At 41.2% G+C, this 24577-nt stretch overlaps 1 protein-coding gene across 1 annotated transcript in view; it reads right to left on the bottom strand.

Annotated features, from left to right (window-relative positions):
* Positions 1–8660, bottom strand: part of LOC135477184 (nitric oxide synthase 1-like) — a 30942-nt gene extending 22282 nt beyond the window's left edge. Inside the window, exons 1-4 of the mRNA XM_064757339.1 lie at positions 7355–8660; positions 5778–5920; positions 2976–3138; positions 3–94 (exon numbers count right to left, since the gene is read on the bottom strand). Coding sequence (XP_064613409.1) covers positions 3–94; positions 2976–3138; positions 5778–5920; positions 7355–8530 — 1574 coding nt within the window. The 5' untranslated portion in view covers positions 8531–8660. The remainder of the gene's footprint in view (positions 1–2; positions 95–2975; positions 3139–5777; positions 5921–7354) is intronic.
* Positions 8661–24577: the final 15917 nt, after the last annotated feature.

Genomic DNA, 24577 nt, shown 5'->3' with positions numbered 1-24577 from the left:
ACCTGATATTTCCTCTGTTGGTGCCGTACTTGATGTGGTTACAAATTGCCTCGAACATGCCCCTTGCCGTCGTGATGTGTCGAGCATCAAACACCTGGAAGACCACAATAATGGGATGTAAAGTATGCAAACAGCGTGGGGTTTTACGGCGTATAACTCAACAATCATAATGCGACGAGGAGTTACCTGGTGTGTGTACATATACTGTGTCTTCTTGTGGAAGCGTGAGTCCATGCTGCCGCCACTGAAATATCATGCCGATGACAACAGACATGACACCCCACATGATCACATTAAACTGACACTGCGCCAACCAGATATGTGTCCTTGTTCCAGCCTTTCAGTACTTGGCGCCAAGCGAGGCATGACACCCCACATAATCACACTGAGGGCGAGAGGTCGCCAGACAACTTGGCCAAGGATCACACAAGAGAGATTGTCGAACACCTTATGCCAGCCCCAAGAATATTTGAAACAGACGAATCTTGAAAATTCGAAGTTCAGGAATTTGATTGTACCAAAGTGTCTTACTGAATAAGTCTAGACTCTGCCTGAGATACACTGCAAATATAAATGCTGTGGTGTTTTAGTTTGAACACAGACGTCTTATCCATAAACGCGTTACATGTACATGGTGGGTTCTATGCATACGTTTATGTTAAAATCCTTTTTATTAGATTTTAATTTCATTTCCAACGTTTTCTCAAAAACATTGCCGTTTAAAAGAAAACATGTAACATACAGTTATCAGTTTTTGCTGTGTAAATTCACAAGAAACCGGATTTCTCCCGTAATACGTGTGACCATTTGCTAATAATCACATTTTGTGATTGCTATTGTTTTACTCTCTGTGTTGTAGTTGTTTATACCGTGTGTCCTAATGACTGAAATATTGATTTGATTTAGTTGATTGGTGTTTTACGCCGTACTCAAGAATATTTCATTTATACGACGGCGGCCAGCATTATGGTGGGTGGAAACTGGGCACAGCCCGGGGGAAACCCACGACCATCCGCAGGTTCTTGGCAGACCTTCCCACGTACGACCGGAGAGGAAGCCACCATGGGCTGGACTTGAACTCACAACGACCGCAAAGAACAATGTCAGTTAACATTTGTTGACATTAATTTACGTTCAGCACCTCAATTTTCTCCATCGTTCGTCCACTTTAAGCTACTTTTTGTGAAACCTTTCTCAGGCGCCCATATTGTATTTAAAGTACAGAAATCCAAACTAGTTGCCTAACATTTCTGATAGGTCACACGGTACAGTAGGACGTTTTCCCTTATCTTCATCGTTAAAAGAATGTGAACTCGAACTCCTCTACTGGTTTTTCGCTATTGGTTGTTACCCTCCTAATTAAAAACCTTTAGCAGCCCGAGATATGAAAAGTGTAGGCCTAGCAGAATTCTACTTATTCTGAACGTAGTTCAGACTGAGCAACTTTGTTCTGTCTGAGACAAGTTAAAAGTAAATTGGTCGACATTTATAGATCAGTACTAAAAATACCATCATAGCTATGTAAACGTGCTAACGTAAAGAGCTAAAAACGGATATACACGAATTCAGCTTCGGGCATTTCCGTGTGCACGACATCGGAAACGCCCGTTTATTGGCAAACCAAGCTGTCAGCAAAACAAATAGGCATTAATTAAAAGGGCCGCAAAGGGAACAGGCGTGTGACTAGGGTATCGTTTTACTCGTCCAAACAAACCCGTGTCCTTAATTCATCATTCCCGAGGGTCAAAGCTATCGGATATCCAACTTGTGCATTTACTGTGGTTCATTGTTTTACGGAGTTTCGGTAACCGGTTTTTTCTTTGATCCGAGTTTCAAACAGCACCAACCATTAATAATTCACGATCGAGAGACCCGGAGAAACGAAATTTCGAGAATTTCAGGCCAGAAGGTTTGTTAGCAAAACTAACAGCAGTCGCACCCACTCTTCTGTACACGTTCTGTGGAGAGGTTGATGACTTGAATCAGTATTTATACAGGAAGTACGTACTACCTAAAATCAAAGGTATACTTTTTTTCATTTGGAGATGAATGGTGAGTTCAAGCCCAGCTCATGTTGATTTCCGCTTCGGTCGTAGGAGGGAAGGTCCTTCAGCAACCTACGCAAGACCATGCGTTTCCCCTGGTTCTATCCGGTTTCCTCCCACCTTAATTCTCGCCGTCCTCATATAAGTGAAATATTTTTGAGTACAGAGTAAAACTCCAATCAAATAAAATAAATAAACATGTGGAGATCAACGTAAATACCCTGATTTATTCAATGAAAAGATCACGTGTGATAATTTTCCCCTCAAAATCGACTTCTTACTGGTGGAATACATGACCCCATCCATAAACAAACTTTGTCCAAACTTTTCAAGCTTTTGTTTGGACTGTGACTATCGCTTATTCCCGATTCCAAAGAAGAATCACAACATGCGCTCAACAATTTATCCTTTGTGTGACGCAGTCCTGCTTTTTATTGGTCCGATCTCACAGATAACTTATCCAGTGAAATACATGCAAGGAGATTCCAATTTTATTTTCGTAGATTTTTCTCGTTCCTGGCACCAAATATGTATAGGAAATTTCGCAAAATCGATCTGACTAGAAACTACACAAGTAAATGCACCCACTATTTTCCGAACTATCAAAGTATAAAAACTTACAACACTGAGAGTAAAGCTAGAGGAGCGACGGCAATGTGATCGTTGGCTAATGGTCACATGTACCGGGGTAAGCCCGGCCTCTTGCCAGTTTATCTCTGTTGGGGGTTTTATTCTAAACCTATCAGTACGTCAGTTCATATTAATGCGCCAATAGTATCAAACTGCAGGTCCCCTAGTATCATTCTGGTATCATTCTAGTTATGTATTAACAAACACCCACATCATATCTGAAAAAAATATAAGCTCCTTACAAAACCGCTGTAGTACAACTGATACTATTGGTGAGAATCTCCATATACACTGTCTCACCTGCAGTTTGGACCATTGGATGCGCCCAATGCATCTTGGTGCGTTCCTCCAGGCGGTTTTAGCGCCAAATGTCAACTCGTTATATGTGAGATCATATGTGCCACGTGTCTCAATTGAGTTCATCACTTCCTGTACCCGCTTTTGATGAGCAGCTGTGTTTGATCTAAAACAAAGGAGAAAAGTAAACATAAACTGAATTTTAAGGCCTTTTGGCAAATTACTTACGAACTTTCCCACGTGTGACGCATTGATAGGCTTTTCACGTACATAAATTTAATAACTGTGTATATTCGTTGACAAAAAAGAACATCTCCATGCAGCGCCCCATGGTCATCGAGCAATAGTGACACCTAACAAGAAAAAACACGTTCATTGTTTTTAAGAATTTGTTTTATATGTTGATCCGGAAAAGAAAGTCAAAAACAAAACCATGCAGATAAGATGCGTACATCTATGTTTGTATTTTCTCAAGAAGAAGATCAAATATATACTGAAATTTTCCTTCAGAATTGCCAGTACTTAATATACTTTGTTAATTCTTTGGTGATTTTTGTTCAACGTGGTTATGGGGGAATGGCCTTCCGATACTGACCCGGAACGTCTATTTCTCCTGACAGCTGACCGATATACAAATGTCTGTTTCGGCGCATAGACTGGGTATATTGATTCAGTTATATTAATGCCCTTCGAGGCCTTGTTTTCCTAAGTTATCTATATACACAATTATTGATTCATTATTGATACCTTCGAATATCGGATCTAACAGGCCATTATAAAGACCACTGAGTAGAGAGAAAAACCAAAGACGCGAAGATAGTGTAATAGGTGGTAAACGGTTACATGTGACCAGTAAATCCGGCCATTTGTAAATTTACCTGAGTCAGGGTTTTATTCTAACAACTGGTGCAAATGCTGCAAAAGTAGTCATTTACACGCCCCTAGCAACATGGCTTAGGAAGTATGTTAAATACTGCATTTGTTACCTAATTCTGCTTACGCAACAGTCCTAGGGTCTTTGTAAGTGGCTGCTATTAAAGCATTTACAGTGACAACTAGAATAAAACCCTAACTGTAGTAAACTGACAGGAGTACAGATTTTACAGTTTATAATGTGCCAGCTATCACACTGTCGTCGCTACTCTGGTTTCTCTCTCTGTATTATACGTCTTAATTATATTCACTATAGACGAAAGATGTTTTTTATTTATACTTACAGCCGGATTACTTCAAAACAACTACCTTCAACAGGAATTGAATACACCAACATGCATTTTATTAACAATATTGCTAACCTAAATGTGAATGTGATGGTATCAAAGTTTGTCTCAGAACATTCTGATGTGGCATATCTGGGCGTTGTAACAGATATTCGTATTCCAATCTGGGCATTGTAACAGATATTCGTATTCCAATCTGGGCGTTGTAACAGATATTCGTATTCCAATCGTCAACCATCATTCCACACAACTCACCAAAACACTGAGAAACTATATCAAGTTAGAAATTAAAGAGAATCGTTCAAGGGTTCAATTACTGGGGAAAAACGCAAGAAACGTTTCAGGTGCATAAAACTGAATCAGTATCTAACCAATCAGTACCCAAAGATATACTTAGAAACCGTTCACTATACATGTTTTACCGAACAGTGTCCTCAGTTCAAAGAGTTTTGTTTATATTGCCATGTTATCTTTTGGTTAATGCGATGACAACACAGCATTTGACTTATTCTACACCGCTAACGGCTAATACTGCAATTAACATCACTATATTTTTTTACTTAATTCTGCTAAACTCTTGGTGCTACAGGCCGTACAAGTTGTTACTTCTTAAGTCATTACAAGGATAGTTGGATCAGACTGGATTTCACCGGTTCCATGACCATTTGCCAATTACCACATTACCGTTGATCTTCTGGTTTTACTGTCCTTTATGATATTATTAGCCTACCGCAATTTGAATGTTTTAAAAGAATACGGAATCAAAAGTCAAATTTTCTTCTGGACATTGACATTCATACAGCTAGGATTTAGACGTCATGCTGCAGTAAGCAGGCGGAAATAATTACAGGATTTTTAAATCGAGGTAATTCCCCAGTATAGCCGGTTTTCTAGGGCGTAGTCGAGTCCAATAGGCCTTGGGGTACACATTCAGCCAAAAACATTTGATGGCCATTCCTCACGCAACCTCATCACAGCCTCCCTTGTTGCATTCTTACATCACATGTGCCGCTGGGGACACTTCCCAGGTTATTATGGGTGCGGTCTAACGTCTGCACCGTCGATGCGAAAGTCCAATATCTTGGCCGTCTGAGACTCAGCTGTCATGTTGGTGCGTTGCAAACTGCACTCGGTAATGAAAATTGAGCATAAACATCGACCAGTGGAGGCCACATGGAGCGGGAGTCGACACAAACATGCTTCCGACGAACTCTGGGAAAAGTAGTTGATAAACAGGAAAGGCGTCGTGTTTAAGTCAAACGGCATTTTCTGCTGCGGGTTAACTTTATCGAGCTTTAATACACCTAAAAACAAAATATAACTACGTGTGCGTCTTTTTCTGTTTCCTGACAACACACTCTGCTCTAAAAGGGTTTCCCGCTGCAATGACCTCCACTGATTTAATTCGACATTTGCTCATAGCCCGTCTTTATTCATTAGATTCCTTGGACCATGTCCAACATATGAACTGGCAAAACTTGCCAAACTCCCACCCCTCAGCGAAATGGGTCTGCGCTCAGTGTGTGTATATATGGAACTACAGTCGGTGAGTCAAAGCGGGTCACTCGTTAATTCAAACACATACCTTTTGATCGATGCATAGTATTGATCGATGAAGTCCTTAGCGTGGACGATCAAGTCATCCTTACAGCGAGGCACACCAGGCGGACGCTTCAGCTGATGAGCCATGATTGAACCCAGACACTTGTCCGAGCTGCACGGCACTTGCTGCAACAACCACAACAGCAATATCGACAACAATAATAACAACAAAAACATAAATTTTGACGTAGAATAATGGCATTTTTGTAGCAATATCTGTGCAAACACACGTCCTTTACCGTGTCGCAAGACAATAACTGCGATAATTATTTATTTCATTGGCGTTTTACGCTGTACTCAAGAATATTTCACTTATAAGCCGGCGGCCAGCATTATGGTGAGAGGAAACCGGTCAGAGCCCGGGGGAAACCTACGACCATCCGAAGGTTGCTGGTAGACCTTCCCAAATACGACCGGAGAGGAAGCCCGTATGAGCTGGACTTGGAACTGCAATGACAGCAACAACGTAAGCTAGGGAGTGGAATCTTTATTTATTTATTTCACTGGTATTTTACGCCGTACTCAGGAACATTTCACTTATACAACAGCTGCCAGCATTATAGAGGGAGGAAAAAGGGCAGAGCCCAGGGGAAACCCACGACCATCCGCAAGTTGCTGGAAAGCCTTCCTATGTACGGCCGGAGAGGAAGTCAGCATGAGGATGTGGAATACTATGTGTGAATATACCAATTTGAGCAAACCCATAGGCGTACTTTAGTTGCAACGTTTGTGAATAGATTTTTCAGCCTGTAATAAAATGAATACTGTTTCGAATTTGGAATTTCTAGTATTTCCTTTTATGGATGTAAAACATCTGATTTGATTATTTGACTTCCAGGGGCAATAGTTCTCTGAATTAATTGATGGATGTATGTATGTGTAGAATTGAATCTGGCGTATACGTTGTGGTTACTAACGGTCATAGTTTCTTGTTTAAAAAGAGCGTAAATTTTTATAGACTGTTCCGTCCGATTATGTCACCTAACCTTGAAGGTCTCCAGCATATAGTCTGGTTTTGAAACTGTTAACTTTCAGATAACATAGTTCCATATCTACAACAGCATCACCCACAACTTTGCAGACTCAGAACAACTTTCAAAACTTACATCCAGAACTATTTTCCGGATTTGGCTCATCGACCTTACCTTCCTGTGCATCTTGGGAGTAATTTTGAAGCTTACACCCAGAACTATTTTCTGGTTTAGGCTTATGGATATTACCTGTGTGCAGTCTAAGTATGCGCACTTATCCATATCGACTTTCTTATTTATCAGTAGGAACAACTTTGAAATTCAAGTTTTAAACTATTTTCATGATTTGGCCTTTAAGCATTACTTATCTCTGTAGCTTCATAATTCCGTCCTTAAGTTTCTTAAATATCAATAATTTGGAACAACTTTGAAAGCTAACTCTTAACATGTTCTCTGGATCCAGGCAGTTCGATTTCCTCTATCCATACACGTGACCGCCTGGATAGAAGTGAAAAGTTCATGAGTACGGCGTTTAAAACCAATCAGAAAATAAATAGGTATTTTGGTAAGGGTTATAGGCATGACTTACCTCTATAGCCTTGGTATGCAGCGTATCAACCAGGATCTTCTCGTCCGCGACGTTTCTCAACTTCAGGAAGCGTTTTGGAGAAGCAGACGATCCGCGTCTCTCAGACAGGCGGCGCTGCATGTTTGGACTCTGCAGAGCAAGACTCTGTCTTCGCTCAGGCCGCGTTTTCCGCACATCCTCTTCGCCGCCGTCAACGGCTGATGCTTTGTAGTCGTTTCCTTTCAACCCGTTTGAATATACGATTGATTCTGTGACACTTTTTTCGCTGGTGGGTTTTTCAGGAGAGTATTCCATGCATCCTTTCTCCTTCCCTTCCTGATCACTTTTGATTTTGATGTCCCCCTTGACGATGACGGTGATTTCGTCGCTGTCCTGTCGGATCTCTATGCTCCTTTTCCGGCCGTGATTACTGTCCGGTTTGCTGTGCACGTTCTTCTCCGTGGTCACAACCCCGCCGTCATTAAGGGCCCGAGGCACAGACGTCAGGACGATTTTCGGGGAGCCTTCCTGTCCATCGTTTAATAGAGTTTCATCACATCTTTTCCGTGCGTCCGAAACTTTGCTGTTGACTTTGACGTCGCTGTCAATGTCCACCTGGACGCTAATGTCGTGTGAATCCCCATCTGCGCCGGGATTGTCGGCACCATATCGGGATTTGGACGATCCGCCATCGGGTTGCCACACAAAGCGGTTCCTCAGCGATCTAGCCGGACTACAGTCGCCATTACAGACGCTTCGGGGACTGGAAGGCGAAGAACAAAGAGGGGATGGAGATCGGGTGCGTGACCGGCGAAACCGGCCGACGGGCGAGCTGTTCATACTGACGGGTTCCGTCACCCGGACCGTGCGCGGGGCACCGTTTTCAAGAAAGATCGTTTGTAAGTGGGTCGTGTAGCCCTCTGGGCCGCGCAGCAGAAGCACCACGGGGGCCTCGGTGGGCACTGCCTTCAGAATCTCCACAGCATTCTCGTAGCACATTTCCGTCACCTCAATATCGTTGATCCGGAGGACGGTATCCCCAATCTGCACCAGACCACTCTCCTCCGCGATACCACCGGAAGTGATGTCAGAGATGATGACGTAAGGCTTGCTTTTCCGCTGCTTCACGAGAAAACCCAGTCCCGTTTCTCGGCGCTTTGTTAGCTTTACTCGAATTGTGTTCGGTGCCGCATCCATGGTGGCAGCTTTGTGTATTATTCTAATCAGCGAATACGATTCGGATGTTTGTCTCTCTGTTCTCAAGTTGTTGTTACATCGGGCTGGTTCAGGATATGACACAACCGGCGTCTACTGAAGCTCGTGATGTTTTCTGATACTAGGGCAGCCATCTTTTGTCTTGAATTGAACTAACCAGTGATCTACCTAAAAAGAACAAGACAGAAGAAAGTTATTACATTTAATTTCAAAATTATAGTGACATTGTTCCTCATTTATGGTGTTATGACAATATGAAATGTAACATAATCATAGCTGTACTGCTACAAATCCTTCAGATACGTACACCAACAGCACTGGCCCACACTTGCAAGCCTTTACATTATAAATTAATAAATTGTAATAAGTTTTTTTGTTCAGCACGTGGCCTGATGTCCAAAAGCAAACATCCTAAGCATGACATACAATGCTAATTAGTTGTACCTATATCCCACCAGAATTGATATTAAGAAGGTTTAAGCTGTAGCATAAATTTTAGGTTGGTGCGAATGAAGCAAGGATATACAACAATTCAAGCAAAACACAGCCAGTAATTAATTCAAAAGCTCCTCAAGGTAGCAAACCTAAATTCTCGCACTGAGGAGTAACACAGTGAGGGAGCTATATCCCGAAATACATCAAAGTCTGGCACTTTCACCGTATTTTCTGTTTACGCCAAAATTTCATTACTTCCTGCACACTCTCGCAGTAGTTGTCCACAAAAAAAATTCTGAGAATGTGACCCCTAACCAAGAGAAAGAACATGCCGATGGACTTGCATTCATTTATTTTATAGTTCGGTCACAAAAAAAAGAAAAATTACGCACCCTTCAATATGGACTCGTTTACTATATCTGATTAATAAATAATTACTCCATCAGATTACGTGGAAAGGTCTTCCAGCAACCTGCAGATGGTCGTGGGTTTACTCCGGGCTCTGACTGGTTTCCTCCAACCATAATGCCGGCTGGCGTCCTATAAGCGAAATATTCTTGAGTACGGCCTAAAACACGAATCAAATAAATAAATAAATAAATCATATTATATAGACCTATAGTTTTTCGACTATGTTTCCTGGAATGGAGATTAAAGGACTTTTTGAATATTCCAGAGGATGTATGGTATTTTTTCTGCATAATTATGTACCCATATATGTATACATGTCTTCGGGTGGTGGAAATAAAGCAATGATCATCATGGCATAGGAATTGAACTCTGGTCTCCTGTTTCGAAATCCAATATTCTATCACCTGAGCTGACAATTGTTCAAGTTACTGCTAGTATAACAATACTCCTTGCAGCGCTTTCGTTACTCTCTACGGCACTGTCAGGAGTATGCTAAAACAAGCGCTGAGAGTTGATCCTGTTGCTGCACGTGTTGACATGGTATATACCATTGCATGAAAACGGTTTGCAGCCTGAAAGACTATCTAGCTGCTACACATGGCCACGTGCTATTTGTCCTTATATGGATGTGATTCAGACAAAAGGCCTTTTGTCTCTGACGGTAATCCGGGCGGTTTAATGGAAAGTCTAGACTTCCATACTTGAGATCTCCAGCGCCTCATAGAAAACCCGCCCGCGTGTTTGAATCAAGCTCTCGCTCGCTCAGCTGTCGCATTTCGTTAGGCGATCTGCCAGGTACGTATGGGAAGGTGTGCTGATTTTGTCGGCGTTAAGCATGACGTCTGCCACAAATCTGACCGACGCCGTAAAAGGGTGAAATATTCTACAGTATGGCGCCAAACAGCAATAAAATATGACTCATGTCAGAAACGGGTGGGAAACCTCCAGTAGACATTTCTGCCCGTCAGCATTTTTCCGTCCTGTTTTCCAAGAATTGGGAACATTCTCTGCGAAGTGAAACCAGATTATCCTCCTCTATTATGCTGCAGTGATTGTGAAGCACCGCTTTACGAGCACATTTATACCGAAAGAGTTGGGTATTACAGAAATGAACGACATAGTGTAATGTCTGGACAAGCTGGTTTCTGTCTGGTCATGTTGCCACTGATTCCTTCAATGCTCTTGCAATGTGCCAGGAACTTGGTTATTTTTTCTCCCTACATGTCCGAAGACTTTCAAATGATCACGGCGAACCTCGCCCATGACAATATCGATACATACGTATACTGTGTGCAACCTGCTATCGCGGGACCTCCGTCCGCACTTCGACCCCGTTCATTCACATCTCTCTCTTACCGATAACCTCTTGTGCCTTCACCCTGATAGAATTACCCTGGTTTATGAGCGAGGTTAATCGCTAGTTGTCGACACAAACACGGTTAGCTTGAGGCCTGGCCATCCCCAGTCCAGTCATTCCAAAGTTACTTAATGTCATAAAACAGCGTAAAGTGAATGGTCATTTCCCACGGCCCTAACGCCACCACAAACACCTCCACTCACACATATACAGTCGGAGGTCTCACACTATTAAAACATATCTGTTACTTTATTATGTTTCTTAAACATATACAATATTGTATTTGTTGTTTAAAAAGAAACATCATTCCACCGAATTCCACAAATAAATATTAGAATGAGAGCTTCATCTAAAATAATCGAAAAGTATTTCTACCTTGGGATGTAGTAATGAATTATGTAAAAAAAACTACCCTGGCAGAATTTATTTCACCTGATATAGCACCAAACTGATCAGTGTTACCTGTATGTCATCTAACTGGTCAGGGAAGCCTCCGTGGCTGAGGTGCGTAGCACCCAGCACAGCGCAATGACCCAGGAGCCTCTCACCAATGCAGTCGCTGTGAGTTCAAGTCCAGCTGTGAATTCAAGTTCAGTCCGTCGTATAAGTGAAATATTCTTGAGTACGGCGTAAAACTCCAATCAAATAAATAAATAATAAATCTAACTGGCCAATATTACCTAAACGTCATCTAACGGGCCAGTGTTATCTGTTCGTCACCTAGCTGGCCAGTATTACCTGTGTGTCATCCAACTGGCCGGTGTTACCCGTACTTCATTTAACTCGTCAGTGTTACCTGTGTGTCATCTAACTGGCCGGTGTTACCTGTGTGTCATCCAACTGGTCAGTGTTACCTGTGTGTCATCTAACTGGCCGGTGTTACCTGTGTGTCATCTAACTGGTCAGTGTTACCTGTACGTCATCTAACTGGCCGGTGTTACCTGTATGTCATCTAACTGGCCGGTGTTACCTGTATGTCATCCAACTGGTCAGTGTTACCTGTACGTCATCTAACTGGCCAGTGTTACCTCAACGTCATCTAACCGGTCAGTGTTACCTCAACGTCATCTAACTAGTCAGTGTTACCCGTACTTCATTTAATTCGTCAGTGTTACCTGTATGTCATCCAACTGGTCAGTGTTACTTGTATGTCACCCAACTGGTCAGTGTTCCCTGTATTTCATCTAACTGGTCAATGTTACCTGTACGTCATCTAACTGGTCATTGTTACTTGTACTTCATCTAACCGGTCAGTGTTACCTGTACGCCATTTAACTGGTCAGGGCTACGTCATCAGTCTAACTGGTCATTGTTACCTGTACATCATCTAGCTAGTTAGACCAGACCCCCGACAGCACAGTTGATAGAGGGTTCGCTTCGGGGGCGGTAGATCCAGGGTCGGTTAACACCTAAGACCTTAAAAAAGAGGAGATTGTAACTTCCTCGCATGGCGTTCAGCATTAAGGGGACAGTGTAACGACTGGTTGACCCGTATCAGTATAATGAATCGGGTGGGGCGGTTTATTGCCTTCGGCAAGTCGTCTCAGTGAAGAAGCACCAGATAAAAGAACGGTGGAAATCCGTCCTGCAACAAGGAGGCACATTACATAAAGTCTAAGGACTCCTTCGTCGTCATATGACTGAGAAATTGTTAAGTACGACGTTAAACCTTAAGCACTCATTCACTCACTCTAACTAGTCAATGTTACCTCTTCGTCATCTGACTGATCAGTATTACCTCTACGTCATCTGACTGGTCAGTATTACCACTACGTCATCTGACTGGTCAGTATTACCACTACCTCATCTGACTGGTCAGTATTACCACTACGTCATCTGACTGATCAGTATTACCTTTACGTCATCTGACTGATCAGTATTACCTCTACGTCATCTGACTGGTCAGTATTACCTCTACGTCATCTGACTGGTCGGTATTACCTCTACGTCATCTGACTGATCAGTATTACCACTACGTCATCTGAATGATCAGTATTACCTCTACGTCATCTGACTGGTCAGTATTACCTCTACGTCATCTGACTGGTCAGTGTTACCTCTACGTCATCTGAATGATCAGTATTACCTCTACGTCATCTGACTGATCAGTATTACCTCTACGTCATCTGACTGATCAGTATTACCACTACCTCATCTGACTGGTCAGTATTACCACTACGTCATCTGACTGGTCAGTATTACCTCTACGTCATCTGACTGATCAGTATTACCTCTTCGTCATCTGACTGGTCAGTATTACCTCTACGTCATCTGACTGGTCAGTATTACCTCTACGTCATCTGACTGGTCAGTATTACCTCTACGTCATCTGACTGATCAGTATTACCTCTACGTCATCTGACTGGTCAGTATTACCACTACGTCATCTGACTGGTCAGTATTACCACTACGTCATCTGAATGATCAGTATTACCACTACGTCATCTGACTGGTCGGTATTACCTCTACGTCATCTGACTGATCAGTATTACCTCTACGTCATCTGAATGATCAGTATTACCACTACGTCATCTGACTGGTCGGTATTACCACTACGTCATCTGACTGATCAGTATTACCACTACGTCATCTGAATGATCAGTATTACCACTACGTCATCTGACTGGTCAGTATTACCACTACGTCATCTGACTGGTCGGTATTACCACTACGTCATCTGACTGGTCAGTGTTACCTCTACGTCATCTGAATGATCAGTATTACCACTACGTCATCTGACTGGTCGGTATTACCTCTACGTCATCTGACTGGTCAGTGTTACCTCTACGTCATCTGAATGATCAGTATTACCACTACGTCATCTGACTGATCAGTATTACCACTACGTCATCTGACTGATCAGTATTACCTCTACGTCATCTGACTGGTCAGTATTACCTCTACGTCATCTGACTGGTCAGTATTACCTCTACGTCATCTGACTGGTCAGTATTACCTCTACGTCATCTGACTGATCAGTATTACCTCTACGTCATCTGACTGGTCAGTATTACCACTACGTCATCTGACTGATCAGTATTACCACTACGTCATCTGAATGATCAGTATTACCACTACGTCATCTGACTGGTCAGTATTACCACTATGTCATCTGACTGATCAGTATTACCACTACGTCATCTGAATGATCAGTATTACCACTACGTCATCTGACTGATCAGTATTACCACTACGTCATCTGACTGGTCAGTATTACCACTACGTCATCTGACTGGTCAGTATTACCACTACGTCATCTGACTGGTCAGTATTACCACTACGTCATCTGACTGGTCGGTATTACGTCGTCTTGCTGGCCAGTGTTACCTGTATACGTCTTCGACTTGGCCACTGTCACGTGTACTTACGTCCTCTAAAATTTACTGTTATTGTTATTCGCTTGTTTATGTTCAAAATTTTATTCATTTTCGAGTAGTAAATTTAAACCGATTTTTGACAGTGAACAGTTATTAGTGCATTTATTCATTTCATTTACATTGTAAAGGAACAGCGTTCACAAATTAAGGGTACAGTAGTGTTCAATGTATGGCCAATAAGACTGCTTAGCGTTTGACAACAGTCATATATTGTGGAACTTAATACGTTTGTTTACAACTGTATTAAGTTAATGACATGAAAAGCAATTAAGCACACAACGGCGATAAAACTCCTCATCCATTGAATATCACTTTTTTGAAAGTAGAATCAAAGTGAATTGCATGTAGTGAAATCCAATACATTTGTCTTCTCCAGGGCTACGATTCGATTATGTTAACGATACGTTACAAATGCATCCAAACACATGTTGGCCAGTTTCTACTCTGATCGATCCGATTAAACAAAGGCGGCACTTATTCAATACTTCCTGTGCAAATAATTTACCTTCGATTACAAAAGAGTTATCGACACAGCTAAACGGTGGGTGATTGGAGTGTCACGTGATACGCTTAGCGAGCATGCGCGGTTTGTTGCACCACTGAATCCCGTATTGCATTTACACATGTCCAAATTGATGTTTATACTTCGATAAAATCTGTACCTTGTGACCAAAGAGAATTACCGGTACATAAAACCTTCACCGTGTCCCATGTAAGTCGTAACTCGAACGCCACGTGCGAAACCAGACCTTAGTTAACAATTTACTGCAAACTGATCTGCACCCAATTTCATCATCAGCACCAACATTCCCGTATTCCTTTCCAAACATAATAGAGCATTTCAAATAGAAAATCGCCAAACTCATTATAAAAAAAGGCCAACCGGTTCCCAATTATATAGGTAGCAATAAAATTTATTCACAATACACAACCATTAAAACAATCGTCACTCTATGACGTTGACAAGAAGGTCGATAACATATGCGTAAAATCTAAATCAAATTTTAGGCTGTAAGCATATGGCGCCGAAGTTGCTTGCATTCATTTCACCTTCAAGCTCAGGACTTTTACTTGAACTCCAGTGACTGGATCAAGTTAATTCATCACAAGTCACTTACATTCTAGTCATTACACATTCAAGTCAATTAGACTGATGTCATTCTAGTCATCACACATTCAAGTCAGTTACACTGATGTCATTCTAGTCATCACACATTCAAGTCAGTTACACTGATGTCAACCTCACTGAATGTAACTTACACCCAAATATTTACAATCAAGAAGCTAAAATGTCAACAGTTTCCAGAACTCCGGAACCTTGTCTTGCTAAGCCGATAACATCATTGTTGAGTACGACGCAACCAAAAATCAAACTCCTCGCACACCTAAATTAAGAAATTTTTGCGTGGAATCTTGCAAATCCGTTAACCTACACCTGTCGATTGCTTTTGATTTGTGTGCCACAAACTCGAACAAATATCGCTTTCGCATACTGTAGAACAAGATCGACAATAGGAAGAAGTATATCATTCGGTTATTTTGTCCGCATCTGACCAATGTGTATTTTTATTTCACTGATTTATTTTACGCCGTACTCAAGAACACTTCACTCTTACGATGGTGGCCAGTATTTATCATAGGAGTAAAACTTGTCAGAGCCCGGGGAAATCCCGCAACGAATCAACACTTTGTTAGCAAACTTTCCTCACGTACGACCTGAGAGGAAACCAGCGTTAGCGGGACTTAAACTCACACCGATCGTATTGGTGAGAGGCTCCCACGTAAGCACGCTACAACCACTCGGCTACGAGGAATGCAGCATCTTTCGATTAAGATTTGACATTATGGATCATACGCAGTGACTCTTCAGTCACGTGGGCAACTTAAACGAGAAGACAGGATGGCCATCTAAAAACGCTAGATTCTCCCTTATCAACGAAAACGGAAGTGTGGATCCTATTTTGGAATGTGACTTTCTCTTTACTGCATGGTGTTGACATATGTTTTATGGAAACGAGAAGGCTTGCATGTCTAACCAGTAAAAGTTATTTCCAGAATCAGGTTACTTAAAAAACATGCCCATGTAAAGTCCCTGTATATCATTGCGATAAAGGTAAATTAATGTCTAGACATACCAAAAATCATACGACCGCTCTTGATTCGCTGTTTAACACACAGTGATGTTTGGAGCGAATTAAGAATTTAGAAAAATGGGAACTTCGACACCGAGACAAATTACTTCTTTGAAATAGTGTCAAGATATATTGCTATATGTAAAGCCGACGAATAAAAAAAACACACACAAGCTCTGGCTGTAATATATCGTATTACATGCTCGTATCCTGTTTACAGCTGAACCTTCCGCATTGTACTTAACACAATCACAGTATATGAGTCTCGAAGGTCAAACTGGGTACTTTACGGTCAATGATACTGGCGTCTTGTATGGGACTAGATGTTTGTACACGTCGCAGACTCATCTATAGCTGAGGGTATTGCATGCGAGACAAGGACATCCTTAAGTGTACCATTTACCAGTGAATTTGAGAGCATTCAGAAACGTTGTAAAACAGTTTAAGGAGCAAGTGCTGCTATACAGCAAATGAACTAAAAATTCGGGATTTTGAACGTTAAGATGAATCTTCGTGTAACAGTTAACGAAGCTAACAAATGAATTTGAAAGACTGAAAAGGCAATGGGTGATATATTTGCCTAGTATGCATAGGGAATGATGGAATGAATGACTGGGCTTCCAGCCGGATAAGCATACGGACTAAATGTAGGTTCTATCAGACTTGAAATGAAGTCTGACCTTATAGTCAATGAAAAATCTCATAAGTTGAATAAAAAGTATAATATAAATAGACTGCAGCATACAGAGCAAAACTAGAGCAGCATAAAGAGTAAAACTAGAGGAGCGGTAGCAGTGTGATAATTGGCAAATTGCCAAACGCAACCGGTGACATACGCCCTCTTATCAATTCACCTCAGATAGGGTTTTATTCTAACTTTTCATATAAATGCTTAGATAGTAGCAAATTACACGCACCCTAGCATCACCACTTAAGCAAAGGAATATGAATCAGTTTAACTCCAAAGTAGCTTAACTAATGCTGTCCAGCACATGCACGAATTGATGATTGGAGTTTAATGGTAAACAAACCAACTAAATAAAGGCTGTATCAACCATGCAGTCAAACCTCACCTCATAATCAACGTTCACGGCAGATAGTACAATCCCAAGGGTAACCTGCACGCATGAAATCTCGTTAGCAAGTGGTGTGTTTCGCTACAGCGGGACTGGTCAGGTAAACCACAGGTTCCTCAAACATCACAGAGCAATTCTCCTACGCAGCCCAATGTCTAAATATGTAGAAACTTTCGAAATTTCAGCCAATGACAGATAACTATTTGCATACGCTGTCGAACAGCCAATCAGCATAGTAGCTGAGCTACAGCAAGTATTTCCCTTTAGAATTCCTAGCATGTCTTTATACATTTACGATAATAACCAGCTGTATAACGGTTTGATTTTGATTACCCCAGCGATCCCTTGAATTTTGCGATTTTCATGTTTACGCTAAACATAAAGCGCAAATAGATATTGAGTGCGTCATGGAATTACGGAATAATCGCTTGAAACTGCACAACTGAGCGATTTAGAACACATTCAATAAAAACTGTAAATTTCCTCGTAACTTAATCCTGTCTAATTCTGCCTTTCATGAATTGAATTGTACAGCTGAAAAACCAAGTCTCTTCCCTTCTGTTTTTCTCAGGCAATGTTGTCTTAATGATTCGCCTTCACAGCGATGGCTCCATATCCAAGAGGGCTGTCTAATCCACTTAAGAAGACGGACCACAAAAAAGAGCGACTCAAAAAGGGAGATAACACTAAAGTGTTACGTGGACTATCTTGAGCAAGCGAAGAACCAATTGGAATTCAATATGTAGTCGGCAATAAATGTGTCAACCACTAATCCTTGGATTTTCTTCACAAAACTGACGTACTAATGAATAGGACTGAACAAACAAAGAAGAACAGGTAGCCATAAAATAACGATTAGTCAAATACAATATGTTGTTTTCTGTTAATTTCTGTATTTACTAATCTGTAGTTCAACAAAGTATTTTACAGTAAATTACACACCTATTTCTAGAATGGTAGAGCGATAACAAAGGCGTAAATAATTAAACTGGACATATTCCATCGGTACTTTCTTTAAGCGGATCTCAAGCTGGAACTGCAGGCACATGCGCGCAGATGTGTTTGGGAAGATAACGTATAACGGACAGATAATGGGTCCGCTGTTTCGATAGTCAAATACAAACATTATAGGACTTGTACAGAACTTCCGGTAGTATTATGAAAGACACGGAAGTCATTTAGTTCACATGTAAGGAGCAGAATGCTAAGCAGTAATGTAACAGTATAGTATAGCACGTCCGGCGCGAACTAATAAATAATAGTTTAATGAAACATGTTTAATCTAAGAATCGCTTTGGCAAATATTATGACGTTTAAACTGTTAGTCTTATATAACGCCAGATTAATACATCCGTCAGCGCCAGCTGTCCGGACAAGAGTTATCGACCCTAGTATCACACCTGTTCTTACACGACGCCAGACGGCAAGAAGCACTAATTAATCAGGGCTATCAGATATCGCCTGATCAGAGCTGTGTTTGTCCGTGTTAATAGGCTCCGGGGGCCTGAGACAGATTACCGTGAGGTGTGGTAGCATATGAATCATTAATCCGGTCCATAGTTTTGATCCGAGGCGGGAATGGTCAACTGTTTTAAAGCTATCGCTGCGGCCACCCTTGTTGAAGTGGATAGCTGAATGTCCATTATCCAGATGGTCGCTTAATTAAGTTAGCATTACCGGAGTACGGAACTAGCAGAAAGTCTAAATCAATCAAAGCCCCCTCATATTATATTTGAACACGCGGCGTCTTGTAAAACAGAGATCTAGAAGGCGCCTGATCGAAGGTTAGAAGTGAGTAATCGGAGTCGCATATTGTGAATTAATTCCGTGGATTTCTATAAAGGCCTACACAGCAAAAAAGTGTCCCTGGAAGAAACACCTGGTCGGCCCTGCACAGTGTAAACGGCATTAGCTCGGAAGAATATTTATAAGCACCTGTAGCCCATCAATATAAACTATGTTTATCAGCAAGCTATTTATTTACTTGATTGGTGTTTAATTAACAAGAGGCCGGATTTTCACCAGTTAATTGCGCGTGACCATTTACCAATTATAACACTGTCGCTGCTGCTTTCGTTTTGCTCTCCATACTATACTTTTCTGTATTATTTAATGCTGTATACTCAAGAATTATTGGTAATAAAGTTGCCGGGGTACACCACGGCCCCTCGCCAGGTAGCAAACAACTAACCCAGCGGTAGAACGATGTGTTTTTAAGCAACCACATATAGCTGAAACAATAGAAATAAGGTGAGACATTCAGTTTCCCACCAAAAGACTTGGGACATATCTGACAACAGTGCTAAATGTGCAGTTGGAGTGTAACGCAAAACCGGGTTGGGTTAACCAGCCGTATGGCCATATAATCAACAGTACGTTAATGGACTGAGGCTTACTTATTGAAAATCATTGTTTCAAGATAAAATATTCGTTATCAGCATTATGCTGCACCACGAGATTAACTGACAGCGAGCTTGAACCAAAATTATACCTGTGGCAAAAATTTAACAATTTATTTGTCAACTTCTGTCATAAAACGATAAAAGATAGTCGTTCTTTATAATTTTTCACGTTTACCATTGGGTAAACGAATTGCTCGGCCTAAACCTTTCGTTAAAACCTTAAGTTGTTGACGAACTTGTCCAGGCCTTGCGCACAGATAGGCGGAACACTATTGGCCTTGAACGAACATAAGATATTGCTCGCGTCCTCATGAGCGTTGTCCTCTGCTTATTACTACCAAAGCCCTACGATCAGATAGAGTGGAGGAAATCTATACAACCTCTGTCCACGACCGGGCTTTAAACCCCACTTAGTGTGTACTCAAAAAACGCTACCGTTTTCACCACTCGTCCACGAACCGCTCCCGAATGAGGCCAGTTGGAGCGTTGCTACACTCACCGTACTTTGAGCACGATTGCTGAGGGTTTTACGCCGTGCTTTTTCACATTTTTTCAGTCCTATGACGAGGACTCATTTAGTGTTTATACATATAATGTCTCTTCTTGATGCTGCACGAGTTTATACCGTCAAAAAGCTGCCGACATGGCGCCCCGCCCAACCACAGTATACTGACATTGGGACAACAAGTCCTATTTACTAGCTCAAACCTATCAGTGCTAGGCGTCGAGCGAGGCAGCAAAAACCACTATTTTCAAAGTCTTTGATAGGACCTGATACCAGTCTGTTCTCAGATCTCGCGCTTTCGAGGCGGACTCTCCCAATGCACCTTCCGTTAATGAATTAATTGCATACATGAAATACAAACCACGGGAACAATATGGACCAATCCTAATATTACAGAAATGCATCTAAGAGTCGTAACAGACTTGCGTATATCAATCGCCAACCATAACGGACGTGTCAGGTCAAGGTCAATTGCAAGACCATTTTCTAAAACAGCACATATTTTTCTTCCAATAACAGATAGCAATATTACTGACATATCATGCCCAAGGGTTAATGGACGGTTCAAACGTTTAAACATGTTCTCCGTGAGACCCAGATCCGAAAAAGGAGAGCAACTGCCTGACTGGACCTATTAACTAATTGGTTTTTTTGTCTAATTAATAAAGGTTCGTCTGATCAGCTGGTATAATTCTGACCATATCACACACACGGAATGCCTCCATTGATGTCAGTAGCCATTATCGTGTTGCATTTCTCTGTTCCTGTCTTGGGGAGGATTTCTTTTTCTGGTCAATGGTTTTACATTACGGTTGCCATTTATAGGCAGGGATGAGTAGCGTCGTGTCAGTGATTCTGTTTCAGCCCAATTCACTGTCAATCACTCACACTGCTGACCAATCGACGCTTTAGAAATCTGGTCATGGGGGGGGGAGGGGGGCAAAGGCCATGTGGAGTGACACGTGCCGAGGATAGGGGATATTGCTCCTTTTGTATCAACGCAGTGTTAGCACGGTGTGGTAACAGGAAGTGTTGATTAACATTGCCCAACACACGGCCACGATTCGTCTATACGTCAAAGCGATTGATGTTAACGAATATTTGCCCCAAAGGGTGAGAAAGGAGTTCGAAAATGATTGAGTTTGCTACAGAAATGCCTTTCTAGTAACAGATTCACAATGTTATAGACTGCCTCTTGGATATATTTTTGTCAAAAACTCGAGGATATATCGACATTGCACATTGTGTTAAAACTCTAGAGCGACACTGTCTGATAGACATTCCTGTCTTAACGGAAATCTGTGTTCCTTGTCTCTGTGATGTTTTCAGTTTATGATTCGGTTGGCAGATAACCATCATTAATCATCATTTTAAACACTCCATCGTGACCAGTAAGATTGATGTTTGGCTGCTTTTCAAAAATAACTTTAAATTCATCATACATGCACTCAAAAAAATAATCTGTTAATTTTAAATGAAGGTCTGTTGTCTTAGTGATGCTAGAATGTATTCTGTTATTACAACACAACACTCCGTCATACGCAACATAATATTCTGTTAGTCTATCTTTATGTTGAATTAACAGAGTATGTGTGTTATATTTGACTGAACAATCTGCTGCAATAATTGAATGCATTCTAGCATCACTCATACAACAGCCTTTCTCTTAAAATTAACAAATTATTTTTTTGAGTGTGACAAATGACATGCGTTAATACATAACTACAATGCCAGCCTTCGATCTCTTCATAAAGGCAGCACCCGAGACGGGTTATTCCTTGCACTCCGGTTCACAACTGTGCCTAATTCCGCTTAAATCTCGGCAAGAGGCTGTCCACGCATCGTGTTAAACGGACTCGCCACGTTCGTTAGACAATCTGAACAACTAAAATCATAGCGTAACCGAGGTACTTATTTTGATTATCGACAACTTATACACTAGCATGGTACACGATCTGGATACTGATTGTACTCATTCTCGTAGAACACTGCTGGAGTCTTTTCATCATCATCTTAATTTGGTAGTTTTGTATACTTTCTTAGTTCTTTGGTGGTTTGTGTGGAATGTTGTTTTGGGAATTGGCTGTGTTAAAAACGTCCATTTTGGTTGACGGCTAGTATACTAATGTCTGTTTCGACTCCTTGATATGACCGGAACAGACCACACTACCGTAGCCTCGCAAACATATTAGGTGAGACTGTTTATCCTTTGTACCTTAAACAATCTTCATATGATAATAACCTAGGTATAGTAGGCGACCCAGTATTCTGTGACTGGATGGAATCCACGGCTGAGTGTCATCTACAAGGCGTTTCAGTCACACACTACTATGAACATTTCGGCATTGGGGCGGGTCTGCTATATATAAGGAGGCAGTTTTAGAATATGATCCAAATGATATCAAAAGCGACATTAAATCCCAAGCCGAATTTAAAGGCAACAACAAAGAAAATTGTGTGTGAATGTTTGCCCAAAACGGCGGTTGTTTCCCCAAGGCATATCCCATTTTCTTATAATTTCCACTATCCTCCATGCAGTGAGAAAGTTCCAAAATTATACCCTCTAGTGAATTCAAAATTTTGCTTTTACGGTTGAAGGAAACGATACTACATCACACACATTCTTTTCATACGACGTTTTTTTTTTCAAACGAATGTATCGGCAACCATTTTGCAACCACATCCAAAATGACAAATCCTTAATCGTCTTAATCACTTGTTTACAATTTCACATTGAGAAGTGAAGAACTAATCGACATTCCTAGCGCGAAATCCAAAGCACGAATTTACGATATATTATACACGAGATATAAAAATGAGATGTATCTCGGCCGAGCTTTAATTACATTTGCCGATGTAAAAACCACTCATGCATAACATCTGTCATGTGTACACAGCCATAGCCACGGGTTATTCCGGATTAATTGAATTGTACAACTCTGTGTGTAGCCGTTTAAGAAATCATTTTATGTTCTGATTCCAACCAAACGTTTGTGATCTGGTTTAGTACTTCCTCTTAGAGAGTGTGGTAAAACAAGATTGTGTAATGGGCGTTTTGGACTCACTTTACTTTACCATGTTACTAATAATATTTCTGGTGTATGCCTTGTTTTGTATGCATTTCCCCCCACAATTTTGCAGATTCCATTCACCGTTAAACCGAGACTCTTCTGCATTGTTCTGTAAAAACGTGACAAAATGATACCTTAACAAAATACCTGATCAATTTCAGAAATACGCCAAAAAACGAAAGAACCTATTCCTTTTATGCAAACAGAAACCGTTGTGTGATTTGATGTTATTTATCACAAAAAGCAACACTTTTTCTACATTTATTCCAGAAGAGTTGAATCTCCAGCACAAACTGTTGTAGTCAGCCAGCAACTAATGCCCTTCATTCCCCTCTAGATTTCAATTCTCTCGCATGAACAACCGAGCGTTAAACAGCTCGTCATGGCACGCCGACTGTCATAGACCGTCAACCTATGATGAAGCGAGCAGTTGACCAAGCACCTTGTCAAGGGAGAAGGGCAAGATGAACCGGGAGTCATTACAATGTAGCTCCGTGATACAGCAGCAAAAGAACTAAATTATAAATCGATTGACTGACTTCAGTTATTCATGATCTTATTCATTCACCCAATCATTCATTTGTGTATTCATTCATCCATTCGCTAAATATGAATTTAACTGTTGGACAGGCTCACTGGCCAAGTGATTTCGTGAAACACTTAACAGACATCTATCTAGATATAAATATATGCCAAATATATAAGGAAATCATTTCACACCTTTATGACTGTACACATAATGATATCCCCAAGGGCCATGACCGTCATTGTGAATGTGAATTCGCCAATGTTGATGAGGTAAATGTTTTGATTAACTTATAAAACAGTGCGAGCCTCTGTGGCCGAGGAGGTTAGCACGCCAGCGGTCTCTGAGAGTTCCCACTCGTACGTGGGTAGGTCTTTCAGCAACCTTCGGATGATCGTGGGTTTCCCCCGGGCTCTACCCGGTTTCCTCTTACCATAATGCTTTCCGCCGTCGTGTAAGTAAAATATTCTTCAGCACGGCGTAAAACACTAACCAAATAAATAAATATAAAATAGTGTGATAAACGATTTCAATACTGGTTAAATATGCACGTCTAGAACATTCTTTGCGTCTTTTCGGTGTCATTGACCGTCCTAATTTCTATCTTTATGTGCTTTGTCAGTTCTTTAGTGGTTTGTGTGAAACTGTTTTGGAACGTCCACCATGGATAACGATCGACATATGAATGACAGAAGCGACTTCTGATTTATTTAACCACGCTTTCACAAAAGACGCTT

The sequence above is a fragment of the Liolophura sinensis genome, chromosome 10 (assembly GCF_032854445.1).
Source record: "Liolophura sinensis isolate JHLJ2023 chromosome 10, CUHK_Ljap_v2, whole genome shotgun sequence".
Taxonomy (NCBI): domain Eukaryota; kingdom Metazoa; phylum Mollusca; class Polyplacophora; order Chitonida; family Chitonidae; genus Liolophura; species Liolophura sinensis.
Note: the sequence above shows the minus strand (reverse complement) of the source record. Positions and strands in the feature narration are given on the sequence as shown.